The 16,326-nt window shown below is 51.7% G+C and overlaps 7 protein-coding genes across 7 annotated transcripts; 2 read left to right on the plus strand and 5 right to left on the minus strand.

The window, feature by feature from the left end:
• Window positions 1–1,536: 1,536 nt before the first annotated feature.
• APUU_41475S (uncharacterized protein) lies at window positions 1,537–3,449 on the plus strand (the record flags this gene model as incomplete). Its single annotated transcript, XM_041704661.1, has 5 exons — window positions 1,537–1,570; window positions 1,627–1,887; window positions 1,936–2,267; window positions 2,314–2,416; window positions 2,464–3,449. 5 exons carry the CDS (start codon window positions 1,537–1,539, stop codon window positions 3,447–3,449), a joined length of 1,716 nt encoding a protein of 571 aa, XP_041557225.1.
• A 152-nt stretch (window positions 3,450–3,601) lies between these two features.
• On the plus strand, window positions 3,602–4,413 carry APUU_41476S (uncharacterized protein; the record flags this gene model as incomplete). Its single annotated transcript, XM_041704663.1, has 3 exons — window positions 3,602–3,657; window positions 3,707–4,135; window positions 4,191–4,413. The coding sequence occupies 3 exons, from the start codon at window positions 3,602–3,604 to the stop codon at window positions 4,411–4,413; spliced, it is 708 nt and encodes a 235-aa protein (XP_041557226.1).
• A 204-nt stretch (window positions 4,414–4,617) lies between these two features.
• On the minus strand, window positions 4,618–5,428 carry APUU_41477A (HNH endonuclease family protein; the record flags this gene model as incomplete). The annotated part of the gene is made up of 4 exons (XM_041704664.1): window positions 4,618–4,730; window positions 4,794–4,932; window positions 4,993–5,164; window positions 5,247–5,428. 4 exons carry the CDS (start codon window positions 5,426–5,428, stop codon window positions 4,618–4,620), a joined length of 606 nt encoding a protein of 201 aa, XP_041557227.1.
• A 1,148-nt stretch (window positions 5,429–6,576) lies between these two features.
• On the minus strand, window positions 6,577–7,239 carry ASPF3 (peroxiredoxin family protein; the record flags this gene model as incomplete). Its single annotated transcript, XM_041704665.1, has 4 exons — window positions 6,577–6,612; window positions 6,667–6,807; window positions 6,857–7,020; window positions 7,077–7,239. The coding sequence occupies 4 exons, from the start codon at window positions 7,237–7,239 to the stop codon at window positions 6,577–6,579; spliced, it is 504 nt and encodes a 167-aa protein (XP_041557228.1).
• A 1,071-nt stretch (window positions 7,240–8,310) lies between these two features.
• Window positions 8,311–10,539, minus strand: APUU_41479A (putative C6 transcription factor; the record flags this gene model as incomplete). Its single annotated transcript, XM_041704666.1, has 4 exons — window positions 8,311–9,417; window positions 9,462–10,152; window positions 10,202–10,321; window positions 10,373–10,539. 4 exons carry the CDS (start codon window positions 10,537–10,539, stop codon window positions 8,311–8,313), a joined length of 2,085 nt encoding a protein of 694 aa, XP_041557229.1.
• Window positions 10,540–11,060: 521 nt separating this feature from the next.
• Window positions 11,061–12,781, minus strand: APUU_41480A (cytochrome P450; the record flags this gene model as incomplete). Its single annotated transcript, XM_041704667.1, has 4 exons — window positions 11,061–11,441; window positions 11,505–11,827; window positions 11,880–12,513; window positions 12,563–12,781. The coding sequence occupies 4 exons, from the start codon at window positions 12,779–12,781 to the stop codon at window positions 11,061–11,063; spliced, it is 1,557 nt and encodes a 518-aa protein (XP_041557230.1).
• A 600-nt stretch (window positions 12,782–13,381) lies between these two features.
• On the minus strand, window positions 13,382–15,049 carry APUU_41481A (uncharacterized protein; the record flags this gene model as incomplete). Its single annotated transcript, XM_041704668.1, has 1 exon — window positions 13,382–15,049. One exon carries the CDS (start codon window positions 15,047–15,049, stop codon window positions 13,382–13,384), a length of 1,668 nt encoding a protein of 555 aa, XP_041557231.1.
• Between the last annotated feature and the right edge of the window lie 1,277 nt (window positions 15,050–16,326).

The following is a 16,326-nucleotide window of genomic DNA, read 5'->3' on the forward strand; positions in this document are numbered from 1 at the left end:
TCAGGAGAGATATACTAACCAACTCTTACCAAAAGGTTTACCTCCTACCTCGGCGGACTACAAGCACTGAAGAGAGCCCCAGTAGCAAGGCCGAATTTCCAGGGTATGTCGCACAATACTTGGTCGATCGGGCGCCTTTTCCCACCCACCATAAGAAATGGGGCCGTCGGCCCCATGCACACTACGACACCGAAAATTGCTTCCTGGAGGAGGAAAAATCAATATGCCCCCTTAACGGAGCCCCGGTGAGTCATGAAGGCAGACCTATTGTGTTTTTCTCATACGTGGCTACTCACTTTGAGTATAGTAATCAAACCGGTAAGGGCAAGCCCAGGAAGCGTCCCGGCGCAATTGATTACGACGAGGTTGGCCCATTCCGCATCATCACGCTGCAGAACAAAGACATCAAAGGGCTCGTCCTGCACCCTGTTGGTAATAGGGAGAAATTTCTCCGCGCGGAGGAGCGGAAAGTTGTCAGAATTCGCCCAAGGCCCTGGTGGATCCAGTACTTCCACTTCAAACAAGGACGGTCTCCAAAGGCAGTGCCAGTCGGTTCGAGAGTCTGTATTTGGCTTGGGATTCCAGAACTGATAACTTTGCTGCCATTTATATGTCAGTATGTTGGAGTTCAGCGGTTTTGGTTCTTTATTGTCTGTCTGGCTTTCCTGTCTGCTGCCTGTCTAGCGGTTCTCTTTTCTTGGTTCATCCAGAATGATTTCTTCGTCTCTTCTTTCACTACCTCTCTCTCTATCTCTCCATCCTTCTTTTGGCTTTTTTTGGCCTACCCTGACACGACCTCCTCGTAGCCAAAGTCTTCAGGCCTGCCCATCGGATACCGCAGTCGTTCATCCAATACCCAATATTGGCGTTCGCAGGCGCATTTCTGGGTTGGACCGAAACCTTTTCTTCAGTGTGCTGTTTCGATAGTATTTCGCTCAGGCTTTAGGTCTATACCACTATATTGTTGGCCATGGAAACGCTGTCATGGTTCATCAAGTTGTTGTATAGTACAATAAACCCCCACTATGCCGAACGCGAATATAGCGAGATCCTCTTTTTAGCGAGAAGACTACCATGTCAAAATTAAAATCCCTACCTATCTCGTTAATATCTCTTTATACCAATAATTCGTATTGTTTATCTATTTCGCCATAGAAATCTAGTTATAAGCAGGTAAAAATATGCATAAATCTTATATAAAACCCGTATAATAGGTATGAATATTTATAGGTCTAAATAATCCTGATTAAATATAGTAGGTCCAGTAGAAATATATATATTTACACCTACTGGATATAGCAAGATTCTGGCGATAGCAAGACCACTCGTCGGTATCATTTAATTCGCTATAGCCAGGTTTTACTGTACTATGTAATCGTGGTTGTTAACTATAGCCGATGTAGATGCGGGGTCGGCAACCTCGGTCTATTCAGCTTCCCCACCTCCCCGCATTTCCTGCACCCTTGGTTAAATACATATGGAATTGGTCCTCAGATTTCTCCAGATTGACACTGTTTAAGACACTGCTTCGAAAAGATGGTTTTCTCCTCCGACAGACCGCATATCGACAGTACTTTCCCCAATCCCCTACATCCACGATCGAACGGTGAGCTAACACACCGCCAGTCCCGACCAATATCCCCATCTGGGATTGGCTCTTCGACTCGGAGTATTCGCCCTTGCGGACCAACAGGCCCGAAGAACTCGGCTCCTTTGTAAATGCCATCACAAAAGAACAGATCCGGTACGACGCCCTTAAGGATCTGACGACGTACGTCTCGACTTCTTTGGTTGTCAATTATGGGTTGAAACCCGGCGATACGGTGGCGCTGTTCAGCCCGAATACGATATGGTATCCGGTCGCAATGCTTGCGACTGTTCGCGCTGGTATGGTCAACCTTGGTAATTGGTATCGCGAATGTTAATCATTGATAGGTGGTGTGATATCCGGAGCATCTCCGGCATATAACGTTGAGGAGATGACCTATGCCCTCAAGACCGGCAACGCAAAGTTCCTAATGACTGTTCCCTCGTCAATGGATGTTGCAATTCCCGCGGCGAAGAATGCGGGCATTCCCCCGGAGCGTATCTTTCTTCTCGAGGGTTCAAAAGGAGAGTATGTTTCCGTACAACAACTCGTGCAGAAGGGCAAGCGATATGGCCCTGGCGGTCAGGCCGTTCCGTACAAGCTTCCAGAGGGCAAGACAAACAGGGACGTTTGTGGCTTCCTAAGTTTTAGTTCGGGTACGACCGGGCTTCCGAAGGCTGTAAGTTATCGAGGACGGTTCACCAGGCAGGGCTGATACTTGGAAGGTGATGATCGCTCATCATAATGTGATTGCACAATGCATGCAAATCATCCAGCTCACCCACGACGATACCAAAAAGTCACTTGCCGTTCTCCCACTTTTCCACAGTAAGTCTGACCTACTACTCATCTTGCCAGCGACTGACAGTGAAAAGTCACCGGGCTCGTCCATCAGATGCACCTCCCTGTTATCCGCAACAGCTCGGTGTACATGCTCCCATCATTCACTATGGAGTCTATGCTCAGCACCATCGTCGAATACCAAATTAGCGAGATTCTCTCCGTGCCGCCAATTATCATCCGTCTCCTGCAAGACCCGACTGTATCCAAGTACGACCTTTCGCACGTAAAGCGCTTCTCCTCCGGGGCAGCCCCCATATCGGGCGAAATCCTACAGAAACTGCAAGACCGCTTCCCATGGACGGGATTCAAGCAGGGGTACGGCATGACAGAGTCATGCAGCTGTATCACCGCACACCCGCCAGAGAAGCAGTCATACAAGTACGCGCAGCGCGGAGGGATGATTGTCGCCAACACAGAAGTGAAGGTCATCCATACCGAGACCGGAAAGGAGGTTGGTTACGAGGAAGAGGGCGAGATTCTGGCACGCGGCCCGCAGATTGTCATGGGGTATCTAAACAACGAAAAAGCCACAAAAGAGACATTTGACGAGGAGGGCTGGCTGCATACCGGAGACGTCGGGTATGTGGATCGAGAGGGATTCATTGTCATCACCGATAGAATCAAAGAGATGATCAAGGTCAAGGGCATCGCGGTGTCTCCGGCGGAAATTGAAGATCTCCTGCTCGGGCACCCGGCAGTCGAGGATGTCGGAGTGACCTCTGTGCCAGATGACTATGCAGGCGAGAAGCCAAAGGCTTATCTCGTGCTGAAGCCTGCAGCTCGAGGGCAGTTGAACACGGGCGAGGGCGTGGTGGCGGTGGGCCGCGAGCTCATTGAGTACGTCAAGGCGAAAAAGGTGCGGCACAAATGGGTAGTCGAGGTTGAGTTCCTGGAGGAAGTGCCCAAGAGCGCAAGTGGAAAGATCCTGCGACGCGTGCTGAGAGACCGCGAGAAGAACAGGCGCGAGGGCGAGAAGCGGCTGGTGGTGCGCGACGAGAAGGAAAGAGCGAAGCTGTAGATAAAGTAAACAACTCACGCGCTTTTCTCACTTCTTTCTCTCCAGAACTCTGCATCTTACAACACTCTCCACATTGCTAGACCACCCCTACCAATTTGACCCACTGAATACGCATCTGCTTTATCTCCTCATTCTTAACCACTCCATCCGCCATGACTGACTGCACCCAACACACCGCGGACCGCAGAGTCCTCTTCGACGGCAGCGAGTAGCGTGCTCTCTCCCTCGCTTACTTGGCCACTTACTAAATCAAACAGACCTTGGCGGGGGAACTGGCAATCAGACATCGCCCCTAACAACAACAGCATTGCCTATGTCGCGCTCAGCCGCCATGTCCACCTCAAGCAGACCGAACTCCACGGCTGGCTCGACCGCAAAAGCATCAACGACCGACCTTCTGCAAGTATCGCTACAAACGGCGCTGACAACCATTGGGACTTGACTCAGTACGATGCGATAGAACTCGTGCTGGGAAAGTCCGACGGCAAGGTATACACCATCGCACTAACCGACCATAATGGAGTTTTCTGGGAGGCCAAGTTCCGACATGAAAATAACAAGGGGCTCACAACATCCGTCCCCAAGGTCATCCGGCTCGATAGCTTGAGGCCGAGGTACGCAAATGCGGAGTCAGTGGCACCCCTGCAGTTGGGCAATATCAGGAAATTCGAACTCTCCTTTCCAAGGTGCGGCGCTCTTGTCTCCGTGGACCGCATGTACACTAACAGACTGCCTGGCTAGCATGAACGGAAAGCAGGAAGGGTCCTTCACCATTAGTATACATTCGATCAACGCGGTGAAACTTCCATGTGTATGCGCTGCAACGCCCGACCCAAAGCTCGATGAGCCTGTTAAAGGGTGGAAAAAGGCTTGGGGGAAAGTTAAATACGCAACAGCGGAACTTGCATTCAAGCTGAAGTTGAGAAAGCCCAAGCCGAGACTGCGAAGGCGGTTCTTTCGGTGATCAGGCCGCCAGCCCTAGTTAATTCGTCGTCAGTCGTCCGTCATAAATGGAATATTCATCAGTTGCAATACTCGCACTCTCAAAATGGGTCTCAAACGGTTGTTTTCAGTTTTATATAGCATTAGGAACAGACTAGTTTTTAGTCCATGAAAACCATTCATCATCTTATATGTATTCAGTATATATGACTCTACCTACCCAAACCTAGCAAGTCGCCAACAAGTCCTCCAGCGCACTCTTCTCGGCCGAGGTCACGGTGAGACCATACGTGTGCTTGACAGCTGTCCACATCTTGCCGTATGTGCAGTGGTACGAGTCTATACACAGTCAGCGGGTAGTTCACTCCAACCCATCCCTAGTTTTGAACATCAGAGACATACCCAAAGGCGGCAGCCACTCTTCAGGCCCGGAGTCGCTCTTGGCCTGGTTCACGTTGTCCGTGACGGCCATGAGCTGGGGGATGTCCAGATCGTTAGCGAACGCCTCGCGCTCCTCGGTTGTCCATTCAGACGCGCCGGACTGGTTGCACTTAGTTTCTTCTTCACACATCTACTGATGCTGGTGGTAGTAGTAACTCACCTCCCACGCATTCTTCAAAGGCACGATATGGTCAATGTCCACATCGCTTCCCTGCGTCCAAGTCTCGCCGTCGTACTCGGAGAACCAAGAGCCACTTTCGATCTGGCAGCTGGAGCCCGTTTCGACGTTCGTGCCGTCGCGCACGAGCACCTTGTCGCGGGTGTCGCATCCGCTGTCGCATTCGATTAGCCATTTTACATTATTATTATTATTATTTTGGGGTGAGGCAGGAATAAGGAATGGATGAAACTCACTCGCCCTGGCTGCTCCAGTGGGGGAACAGGTCGCGGTCGTAGTCAGAGCCTGAGCCCGCTTCGGCGACGGTTAGGGCTTCGAGCTGGGTCTCTGCGACGGAGGTGGAGGGGATGCCTGGGGGCGTTGCGCCCACCAGGGATGCAGAGGCAGCGAGCAGGAGGGGGAGGATGGACCGGGTCATTGTGGTGGGTGTGAGGAGGATGAATGGGGAAGATGAGTTGGTTTGATGGTTGAGCGGAGGTAAACATGGGACGCAAGGGGTTTATAAGGCAACCAGCAGTCACACTCACCACGAAATCTTCAGTGATAATGAGATGCCATCCCATCTGCTGTGGTCTCGTCGCACACGCGGCAGGAAAGAGCAGCTGATTCGCCGTGTGATTTGCGATCGTCGGCGAGTGGTTACATCGTCAGCTCTTGGGCTTCAAATCTGCGACGCCGATTTTCCAGGAGAGCGCTTCTAGCTGTCTTCTAGACAGGCACAGGGCTCTCTCTAACTCCCTGTAGGGCGGGGTTGGTTTCTGCATCGGCTTATCTTGCATTCTTATTTGTTGCGATGAGATGAAGTCGGGCCCATAATAGATTGGAGCTCTGTCGAATGATCTTCAAGATACGAGACAACGTGGGAGACACTCAGCAGTACGAACGCCAGCCAAGCGATGTTGTTCTTGGTGTGGATTGCTTGCAATTTATTTATATGCATGCAGAGATACTATCTAGTACATATATCCGGTCGACTCCGAGATAGTGTCATCAAGTCTGTCCCTGCTAGCATCAAGGATATTGTCCGCAGAAGTGCGAATAATCCGATATTAACCAAACATGCCGGTCCGTTGGCTTTAAAAACAGGAATACAATTCCAGTTGTACGGTCTGGTTATACCCACCAGACGTATCAAATTCACCTGGGATAAACAGCCATCTAAGGAACAAGAATCCGCGCCCTATCGCGCCACCCCGCCCAAGACATGCCCAGCCAACGAAAGCTGCTCGCTGGTCTCGCCAGGCCACGAGACACACCCCCCCAAACATCAACGCCTCGAATCTGCTTGTGGATGGGGTACCGATTGGAATGGGGTGATGGCTGGCGTGAATGGTGGTTTGTTTGGGTTGGGTTGGTGGCTGTGATGGTGAGTTAGTTTTGAGAAGCGATTCCCCCGTCCTGTATGGTTATTTTGATTGAAATGGATTTTGAGGGCCTAGTACAATGGATAAGTGTTGAGTGACCGATACAAAGCATTAATCCAAGTCGCGTAGTGTATAAGGGTCAGCAGACCGTCGATTTGTGTCCCGGCTACTTATATCTATGGGAAATACATTGTCATACGCTTCACAGGTGAGCCAAAACCGCATCCGCACCAGAAACCTACCAATGTTAGCATCATATTATATTCAAGTTACAGAAGAAAGGGATAAATACCTCAACAGCACCCTTCTTGGTCTCAATATCCGCGTATGTAACCTTTCCGTGGTCAATGATAACTGCATAGCGCCCAGTACGACCACCGCTCGCCCAGCCGATGGACTCTGAGAACTTCGCGTCGGGGTCCGATAGGAACAGCTGCGACTGTTAGCGCCGAAGTTAGAGGCTCGGGAAGAGGTGGATATACAATGTCATCACCAGTCACTTGGTTCGCCTTTCCCCAAGCACTCATCACAAAGGGGTCATTCGAAGCGACGACGGCGACAATCTGGGCGCCCTTTTCCTTTAATTGCGGGAGGTTCTGGATGTAGCCGGGGAGGTGGTTCACGGAGCAGGTGGGAGTGAACGCGCCTGGGATCCAATTAGCTTAGTCTGCAACGTAGGCAGGAACACGGTCAGAGACGCACCAGGAACCGAGAAGAGCACGACCTTCTTGTCCGCCCACTCCTTGGATGCGTCGTATTTGATCGGGATACCGCAAGCGGTGACGTCGCTCTTATCCTCCGCCCACGGGATGTACTGGAACGAAACGCCGCTGGGGAAAGAGTCGCCTGTCTTGAGGGGAGCCATTTTCAATTGATGCGAAGCTGTGTGAGAGGTGAGATTGAAAGAGGGGGAGTTCAATGTTGAGCTGTTGAAGTGTTGTAAGTGTTGATGACTGCGGGGTTGGAACCTTGCGGGTTGGGCCTCGGCGACCGGAGAGTTCCGTCATCGGAGGTGGGAATGGCCTCACCAGGCGGAGCACGGCGATTTACACATTATGTATGTGGCAGAATATGACAGAATATAGCAGCAGATCGGATAGTAGATGGTATCGTAGATAGTGTGTAGATGAAATATAACCTGATTAAATATGATCAAGATTGTTATATATTCGACAAATGCTGTATATATCAGACATATATATGCATGTGTGTATGATATTTCGTAAATGGAAGAACACCAAGTGTCATAAATACTAGAAATGGCATGAAGATGTGGTAAGATGGATTTTGGTAAATGGCAAATAAACGGTCAACAGATGGTCAACAGATGGTAGACAGATACTAGTTAGATGGTAGATAGATGGTAAATATTCAGCAGAACTGTCAAGACCTTATATAGATCACTGTAGAGTATAGAGAAATATGAGGCGAGATTAGATGCGACTAGATCCTCGACAATAGATACCACCTCCAAATAGATAAAGTCGATGCGAAGTAGCCTCAGCAGATAAATGGCAAGTAGCCTCAGCAGATGTTAATATCTCAAAGCACCATAAGATGAGAATAGAATCAAGCGATATAAAAGTAGCTGACAACGTGAAGAAACGTAGATGTTGTATATGATATAAATCGGGTTAGATGAAAGATGAAACGAAATGAACCAGATGAGACAAGATGAGACAGGATGTGAGAGATGGCAGATAGATGTAGGAGGGAAAGAAGGAAAGAGCGAGGGAGGGGGATGGCCAGGTATTTATACGCTGATACTGCCGGTATGTCGCCGCCCTCGCGCCAGCACAAGCCCTATCTCCGGGTCCGAAGCCGACTGTATCCCCGTTGGGACGACGGGGAGGGAAGCTGCGACCTGGGCTCCTTCCTATTTGGGTAGCCCTAGTGGGTGGCCTGATGTTCCAAGACCCAGTCCAGACACCCTGGATCAAAAACAGTCCTTCATCATGCTGGACAATTCGCTGTTGTAATCGAGCATATACCCTCCGTTGAAGGCATCCAGCGATCCCACCCCCATTATCTGATCTTCCAGGTTTCCAACCGCATCGAACCACTCCTTTAGCTCCTGCGTCATCTGCGCCCCATCCGGTGTATGGCTCTGGACGCTCGATGTTACCGCTTGCTCAATGATGCCTTCAGCAGTGCAGTCACCCTCGGCATTTCGATGCATTAGTTGCGGTCCCAGTCGACGGAGGCCCTTGATGGACTTCCACAGCCTCCGCGAAATGTATGACTTTGTCGACACACCCTTGACCAACTCCAGCGCCATATAAAATTCCTCGCGACAGGAGGTGCTGAACTGACTAGGTATCTGGGCGACGGCAAGGAACAGCGCCATCAACGCCGACACCAGGAACCAGTTAAAGACCACCTGCTGCAACTGATATATGTCGGATGATGCGTGGAGCTGTGTGATGAACCGGATGGTATCCTTGGCCATGTCTACCACGGTCTGGACTTCGGTTGGGAACCGCATCATATGTGCGGCCGAGTGTAGGACGGGACGATGGATAAGCATCCGCAGTTGGTTTGCTCGGAGGTAGACCAAGGAACGTAGTCGACGAATACTTCTCGTCTCGCGTTCTGCTGCATATCCTGATGGGCCTTGCAACCGGAGAGAGTCCGGGAGCGCGGCCACCCACTGCAAAACCTGCCAATCGAGGTAATTCATTTCATCCTTCTTGATCTCGTTGGTGTTGTTGAAAGCCGTGATGAATCTCCAGACTTTGGCCGCAATCCTGCTGTACCGAATCATCGCGCGAAGATAGGATGTATTCTCTTCTGGCTCTGGGAGCCAAGGGTCGATATCGGAGTCGTCCACACCGAACGGCATGCCTGTTCCAAAGCTCCACCTCAGATCGAGTACGCGCACCGACCAGAACAGCTTCAACACACGGTTCTTTCCGGCCTCTACAACCGAAGGATGCTTGAGCGTTTCCCGGCGATGTAGCCCCTTTTCCAGGCACAGGCGTTCCACGATTCCGATCGTCCGCCAGGCCAAAGTCTCCTCATCAATTTGAAAATACAGGATAGCCTACTCTTGTTAGTGGTGTTGGCGTATCTAGGGTAAAAACTTACCACAAGTGCAAGTAGTGTAATGCTATTTATCTCTGGGGGCGCCCAGACGTAATGGTCCGCAGCATCTCGCACCGAGTCGAACAAGCTCATTGCCAACTCGCTACTCCCACTCGCTTCGGCAGTCAAAGCACATGCAAACACAAGACGTAGAATGTTCACGTCGTCATCGTCTAATTCTTCATCATACTGCGCTTGGCCAGGGGCTCGTGGCCACGAGCCCCCCTCGGTCGGTCCATACAGCAGATGCACGTTTTGCAGGATCAGCTCGAGCTCCACCACCGGATACATGACTCCCATTTCCTCTTCATATACGTGACACAGCCGGAGGGCTTCAGTCTTACCGATACTCCACAACGGGTCCCCTACCTGGCAGGATCCCAGTGTAGGAGCGGAGGGCGGAGTCGGCAGCGGCGACGGTTCCCGCGTCATGTCGTCCTCGTTACGCTCAATTTCAATACCGCGTTCCTTGAGACTGGACTTGGCCAGGTCGAAGCTGAAGGCCGATGTTGTCGGCCCTTGGAAGGCCAGTTCTTTGGAGGCCATTGAAATTCGTCGATTTAGTCGCGATCCAGCCTCGGGCCGCACAGCCTGTCCAGAGACATTACTCTGGGCAAGCGAGTGAACAGAAGCCGTGAGAGCAGTAATCTGCGCCTGCATGGCATTCATCTGCTCATAAAGTCGCTCAATCCCGCTATCCAATTAGCCATGATTCCAATAGGTAGATAGTTTAGTTCACTCACAGCGTCTCGCTGCCGCCGACTTCAGGGGCGTTATCGTAGACACACGAGATCCGCTGTCTCCCACACCGACCACACGGCCGCTCCCCATTACATTTAATCTTGCGTCGCTTGCACTCATTACTAAGTTATCAGCAATAGCTCATAAAATATTTTCGAAACAATCCTACTCACCAAGCCTTTGCAATGTACTTCCTCCGCCTCTTCCGCGGCACAGCGTCGGCCCCTGTCCCGGCCTCGGCCTCCCCATTCACACTAATCGAATCATCAGGACTCCGCGCCCAGATCCTAGTCGAATTGTGTGCCGAATGCGCCGAATGCGCAGAAATAGACGGGTCCATGTCCGTGGTGTTGGAGTAACGAAATGGATTCAAGTGCTAAAGCGCAACGGAGGAGTGCAGGGGCTCGAAAAGTTAGGTTGAGGTGGCACTAAGCTACCTGGAGATGCGGCCAGTGCAGGTGAGTGGCGGGAAAAGACGGGGCAGGGTGGACTGGATATTAATTGGGCGAGACTGGTTGGACTGGGAAAGTTGGAAGTTTGGAACTGCCCTGCTGTCGACCCGGGGAAGAAATGCGGGGAGTCGCGGTGGAATTGTTCCGCTGTTGTCCCGTCGCATGGACTTACTAAGGGGGACCGGTAAGGCTAAGATCTGGTGGCTGCCTTGGTATGGAGAAGGCAACGGGTCTGGCGAAATTAATGGTCTTCATAATTGTTATTGCTTGATTTCTATTGGGCCTTTTTATATTCCTGTCAGATAAGGTCGTTTTACTACTCTGGCCTTTCGTAGTAGTAGTCGTCGTAATATAACCATACACCTCGTACAATTTTTTCCACCAAAAAAAAAAGAACATATATATATGACTAGTTCAAATCCTTCGTCCTCTCCTCACTATCCGCAATCCACGTCTTCAACACCTCCGGATTCCGCGGCTTAAACCCAACCTTGAACGGCTTCGGCTCCGTCGTCAGCGCCGTCGGGATCGCATTGCACTCGATCGCATCCAGGATCGCGCGGTCTCCCTCCTTCTTGGCCGGGTGCATCGTGAACGCCGTAATGAGGCGCACGTACGCAGTGAAGAGCTCGCGGTTTGCCAGGTGTGAGCCGGCGCACATTCGCGATCCAGCGCCGTAGCCGTAGTGCGGGGTTCCCGAGCCGTCGCTAGAGGTGGAGAGGTAGCGCTCTGGTTGGAAGCTGTAGGGGTCTGTGAAGTGGGTTTCGTCGTAGTCTGCTGCGTAGGCGTTCTATTGCGTATTAGCATAGGCTTGTCTCAAAAGTTGGTGAAGTAGAGGAGATGGTGGGAATACCATAAAGAACGTTGTGCCCTTGGGGATAACGGCCCCATTCCAGGTGATATCCTTGGTGCTTTCGCGGGGCAGGCAGATGGGGATGACGGTCCAGAAGCGGAGAGTTTCCTTGACGAGAGCTGTGACGTAGGGGACCTTTTCTTCAGTGAGGCATTTTTCCCATGCGTCGCCATCCGGGTAGATCTTGTTGATTTCCTCGAAGGCGCGCTTTTGGATCTCCTGGCCGCCCTCGGAGGCTAGGTAGGCAATGCCCATGATGAGGTTACCAGGGACGGTGTCAAGACCGGCGGAGACCATGGTCAAACAGATCGACTTGATCTCAGCTACAGAAAATGTCAGTGAATTCAAGTGTCAAAAAATGGGTAAACGACGTACCCTCGTTAAGCTTAGCCTCAGGGTCCTTGAGAATGTTTCCAGTAATGCAAGGCTTGTCTGTTCCCTTCGCAATGCGGTCCTTCAGAACACCCAGGAGGTAAGTAAGGTACTTGTCCCTACGCACACGGAACTCATCGGCCTCGCGGTTCATCTTGGGAACAATCCTCATGAGGGGGATATAATCCTGCCATTGGTTACTCGTGCTGCGGAAGTTCGACACGCCACGTTCAACATCGACTATCTCGCGCAACAGCTCATCGTCGACGTTGCCCTCGATCCGAATTCCATAGTTCAGCGTCAGACTCGTGTTTAGCGCAAATCGCTGGAAGTACGCCGTCGGGTTTACATCCACTGTTCCATCCTTGCTGTCTTTGAAGAGCTCGCGGATACTTGACATCGACTCGAGATCAATGATGGGCATGTACGACTGCGTGGCGGGGCGGTTCAGGGCCGTAGCGGCAGCCTTGCGGCGGCGCTTGCAGGACTCATCCCAGGGCGAAGTTCCGATTGTAAATCCCTGAGAGCTGGAAACAACGCTGTGGAAGGTGTGGAATGTCGGTCGGGAGATAAGGGCGGACTGATCCTTAATCCAGAGCTGACGGACAGAGTCGAAAGTATTGGCGAAAACAACGCGCTGGAGCTGTTAATACCTTAAATTCCCATTTGCTATGTGACAAACTCACCCTGTTACCCATGCGGACCTGGAAGACAGGACCGAACTTCTTCGCCCACTTCGCAGCCACAGTTGCGTGCTGGTCGCCCAGTTGGATGAGGTTGCCGAAGATGGGAATGCCCGGGATTTCAGGAAGACCCTTGATCTTGGGGACATCTGTGCGGTTGAAGTAGCGGATGAGGAAATACACCACCGCGATCGCGGCGATGGCGACTGTTTGAAGAGACATGGGGGGGTTGGAAGAAAGAGAGGGGTTAGAGACTAAAGTGCCTAGAATCGATCATCTGCATGACCGCTGAAGGATGCAAGACATCTTTATATCATTGCGGTTCCAGGGCCTGTTGAGGTGCACGGCACATTTCCGGCGTCAGAATGCGCTGTCCGCGTCATCCCCGCACGGGCAACAGAGAGTGCAAATTACCTGCAAGGCAAGTCGAATGCAGTACCTGCCGGTGAGGGAGGCGGCGATAGCAAGGGCCGTTAGAGCGCGGAGTTTCGGGAATTCGTTCCGCGCTCTACAGGTTGACAGCAGTTAGCCAGCGTTGGCCAACAGACAGAGCGCGGTTAGTGAGCGCGGTTAGTGCCGGCTGGTCCACTGCGGAATGAGCGGTCAACACCCCGTCGACCCAATGGTGGAGAGCAGATTGTCATGTTGTTATACAGTTATGCAGACGACGGACTGGATAGCTTATTGCATACGGAGTAAGAGTAGTCTACGTCGGACATAGATTAACTGGAAGGATAGAATATAGATCTATAGATAGATATATCATCTAGGTATAATGCAAAGAAATGGTATCATAATAAGTGTCATAAATCCAGCAGTCATTCATGCTGGGTACGGTTTCTCTGCTCCACTGATATGGCTAGCCCTCCTACCCGCATGAAGAGCCCGGTCGGCCGCCAGAGTCTGAGCAAACTTACTCTTCTCCCGAATCTGCGGGCCCTTCCAGTAGAACACGTAAATTGGAATCGTGACGAAGATGGCCAGAACACCCAGAATGGTACTGGCCCACTGCAAGTGTAGCCTGCCACCGATGTTCGTGTACATGGGCGTCGCATACATGGCGGACAGCCCAGCGAGGAAATCACGCGCGAAGCCATTTCCGCCAGTCGCTGAGGCCGAATATGGTCCATACGCGGCAACCATGTAGTCAATTGTCGCCATGTAAATTCCGTAGTTCGCAATTGCGATCAGGAACACGAAGATAAGGGGCGCGATCCAGGGGTTGTAATCCGGGCCCATCGAAGTCCATGCGAATCCGAAGAGTCCGATGGTCTCCAACGGCGCGATAAAAAGAAGAAGTAGAAGACGACGCTCTGGCAAGCGGGCGGCGTTGCCGTCTCGCTGGCGGATCTTGCGCTGGCGCCAGATATCCGGAAGGAAAATAGCATAGGCCACGACATATCCAATGATAATAGCGCCGAAGCAGAAGCCGATCCTTAGCGGGTCAAAGCCCCACTGTTCAAAGACGAGAGCAAAGGACTCAATGCAGGTGAAGATCAGTGCATCAGAGAACCCGGAAAGCAACGAGAGGAAAAGCACGATCGGTTCGCGCAGGAACATCTCAAAAGGCCGGCGCCAGATACGCAAGAAGTCTTGGAAGTCGATCCTGGGCTTCTTCATTTCGTTGGGCCCGTAAACATTAGGGTCTTCCCCAGATTTACGGCGGCGCTTGGCTTCCCGGTCGAGGAGAATAGTCGAACGGGTTTCTTGGACAAGGAGCAGATGCATGATTTGGGTCACACCACCGAAGATGAGCTGGATCCAGAAGTTCCATCGCCACTCCAGCCACTGCTCCATCATTCCACCGAAGAACGGCCCGATCGTAGTGCCTCCGACAGACGACAGCACTACATACGCCACAGCGAAGCCTTGATCATCGGCTTCCCACATATCAGCCGTCATACCCAGCGTGACAGAGCCTCCGGCCAAGCTGATACCACCGAGGAAACGACCAACAACCATAGTCCCAAAGTTCGGGGCCAGGGCACAGGGGATCTGCCAAATGTTCATAAAGGTCAAGCTGAGCTGCATTATAGGCCATCGGCCAAACTCTTCACTCCAAGGCGCCCACAGCTCGCAGCCAAATGCGTACGCAACCAAGAAAATCATCTGACCAACTCGCGCTGCCTGCTCGCTGATATTGAATTGCTCCGTCAATCCGGATACCGCGTTGGAGTAAGTACTGCTGTTGAAGTTCATGGACATCTGCACGGTAAAGATGACGGTGAGGATGGTCCACTTCTTCCATTCTGGAAAGCAGAAACCCAGCTTATCATAGGCGTCATCCTCCGTCAGTTCTCGCTTCCCGTCCTCTCTGGGTTTACCACGAGAGTCGCTTTCGGACGATTGCGACGCCCGTTCGGCGTGGGTATCGTTCGGCTGACTAGTCGACTCGTTCCTTCGTTGTTGTTGGTGCTGCTGCTTCTGATTTTTCTTCTCCGAATCTACACCCATATGCAGGGGATTCGAGATATCATCCTCGACCGCCATGACGCAGGCAGGTCTAGCGTAGACCGCGAGAATGGAGATGGATCGATATCAACGGAAGCAAGGAGGGAACAACTGGTATGAACAGGGAAAGAAAAAAGAATGCCAGATTGTTTTAAGTATGTCAATCAAAAGTGGCCTTTGAAAGAAATGACAGCTCGATCTCCCAGGAACGAGCGATCGGAGTCCACACTTATATGTTATATCCAGCCCTCATCGCCCTTTGATATTCCAAACACGGAAGGACTGTCGACGTCATGGGCCCAAGCTGGTTACAACGATAGCAAGCAGGGAGGGCAAGGTTGCCTTGACCGGCACCCACATCTCCAAACCGACGACGAATGCGAAGGCCGTGTTCCTCGCAATCCACCCACGGAAGGTCGCAACCAACAGCAATCCGAGTCAGATCGCATGCTGTCTGGGAATCATGATTGAACGGCCAAGACAACCGCCACCGCCTGATGGCCAGCCCGGGCCTTTGTCCACGACATCATAGCAAACTATCGGAAGAAGCGATGCGGTGGGTGTGTGGATCAGGGCGCTTATGGGGGAGAATCCCGGGGGTGGAGTGGGTGATAAGCGTGTCTGTTCTGTCTGGAGGGAAGTTCATGGAATATCGTTTGCTGGGATGCGCCAGGAGAGGCGAGCCAGACCCAGAGATGATGCAACAAAGCAGGAAAGAGTCTGCGGTCGCGTCTTGTTTCCTGCTGGCGATTCACTTCGGTTTCGGAGGAGTGACGTCATCTGTGCCAGGAGTGCCTTAGTCACTCGAGTTAATGCATCCAGTTACGCAGCACAAGTAGATGACCCCCTTCAGAGTTGAGCCTCTATCAAATACTCTGTCTCAATGTACCTGGCGCATAGTAACTCCGCACATATAATTTTGCATATAACCAGAGTTGAGAGGCTTCCAATACCTATGGTGTGTGCGGTAAAGGTCATCCAGTCCCATCCAAGTCCCTCATGCTTAGCACCGTCAAGCTTACCCTTGGCGGAAAGCCGAGACACCCGACTCCGATAAGAATCATAAGACGAGACTGGGGCGTTCTTGTCGTGCGTCATCATCCCGGTTCCTGGGCCCTCCATATCCTGTTTGACCAGACCATCACATGAATGGTTCTAATTACCCTGGTGTAGACTACGCTAGTGACAATCCTAGTCACCAATCCTGCTAACAAGACATATGGACAATCGTCTATTGAGTCATCTACTGTACATTAACTCATAACTATCAAAAAGCATCCCCGCCTAAAAGGCGGCCTGGGTAAAAGAAAGTGGTA

Source organism: Aspergillus puulaauensis, chromosome 4, assembly GCF_016861865.1.
Source record: "Aspergillus puulaauensis MK2 DNA, chromosome 4, nearly complete sequence".
In the NCBI taxonomy this organism is placed as follows: domain Eukaryota; kingdom Fungi; phylum Ascomycota; class Eurotiomycetes; order Eurotiales; family Aspergillaceae; genus Aspergillus; species Aspergillus puulaauensis.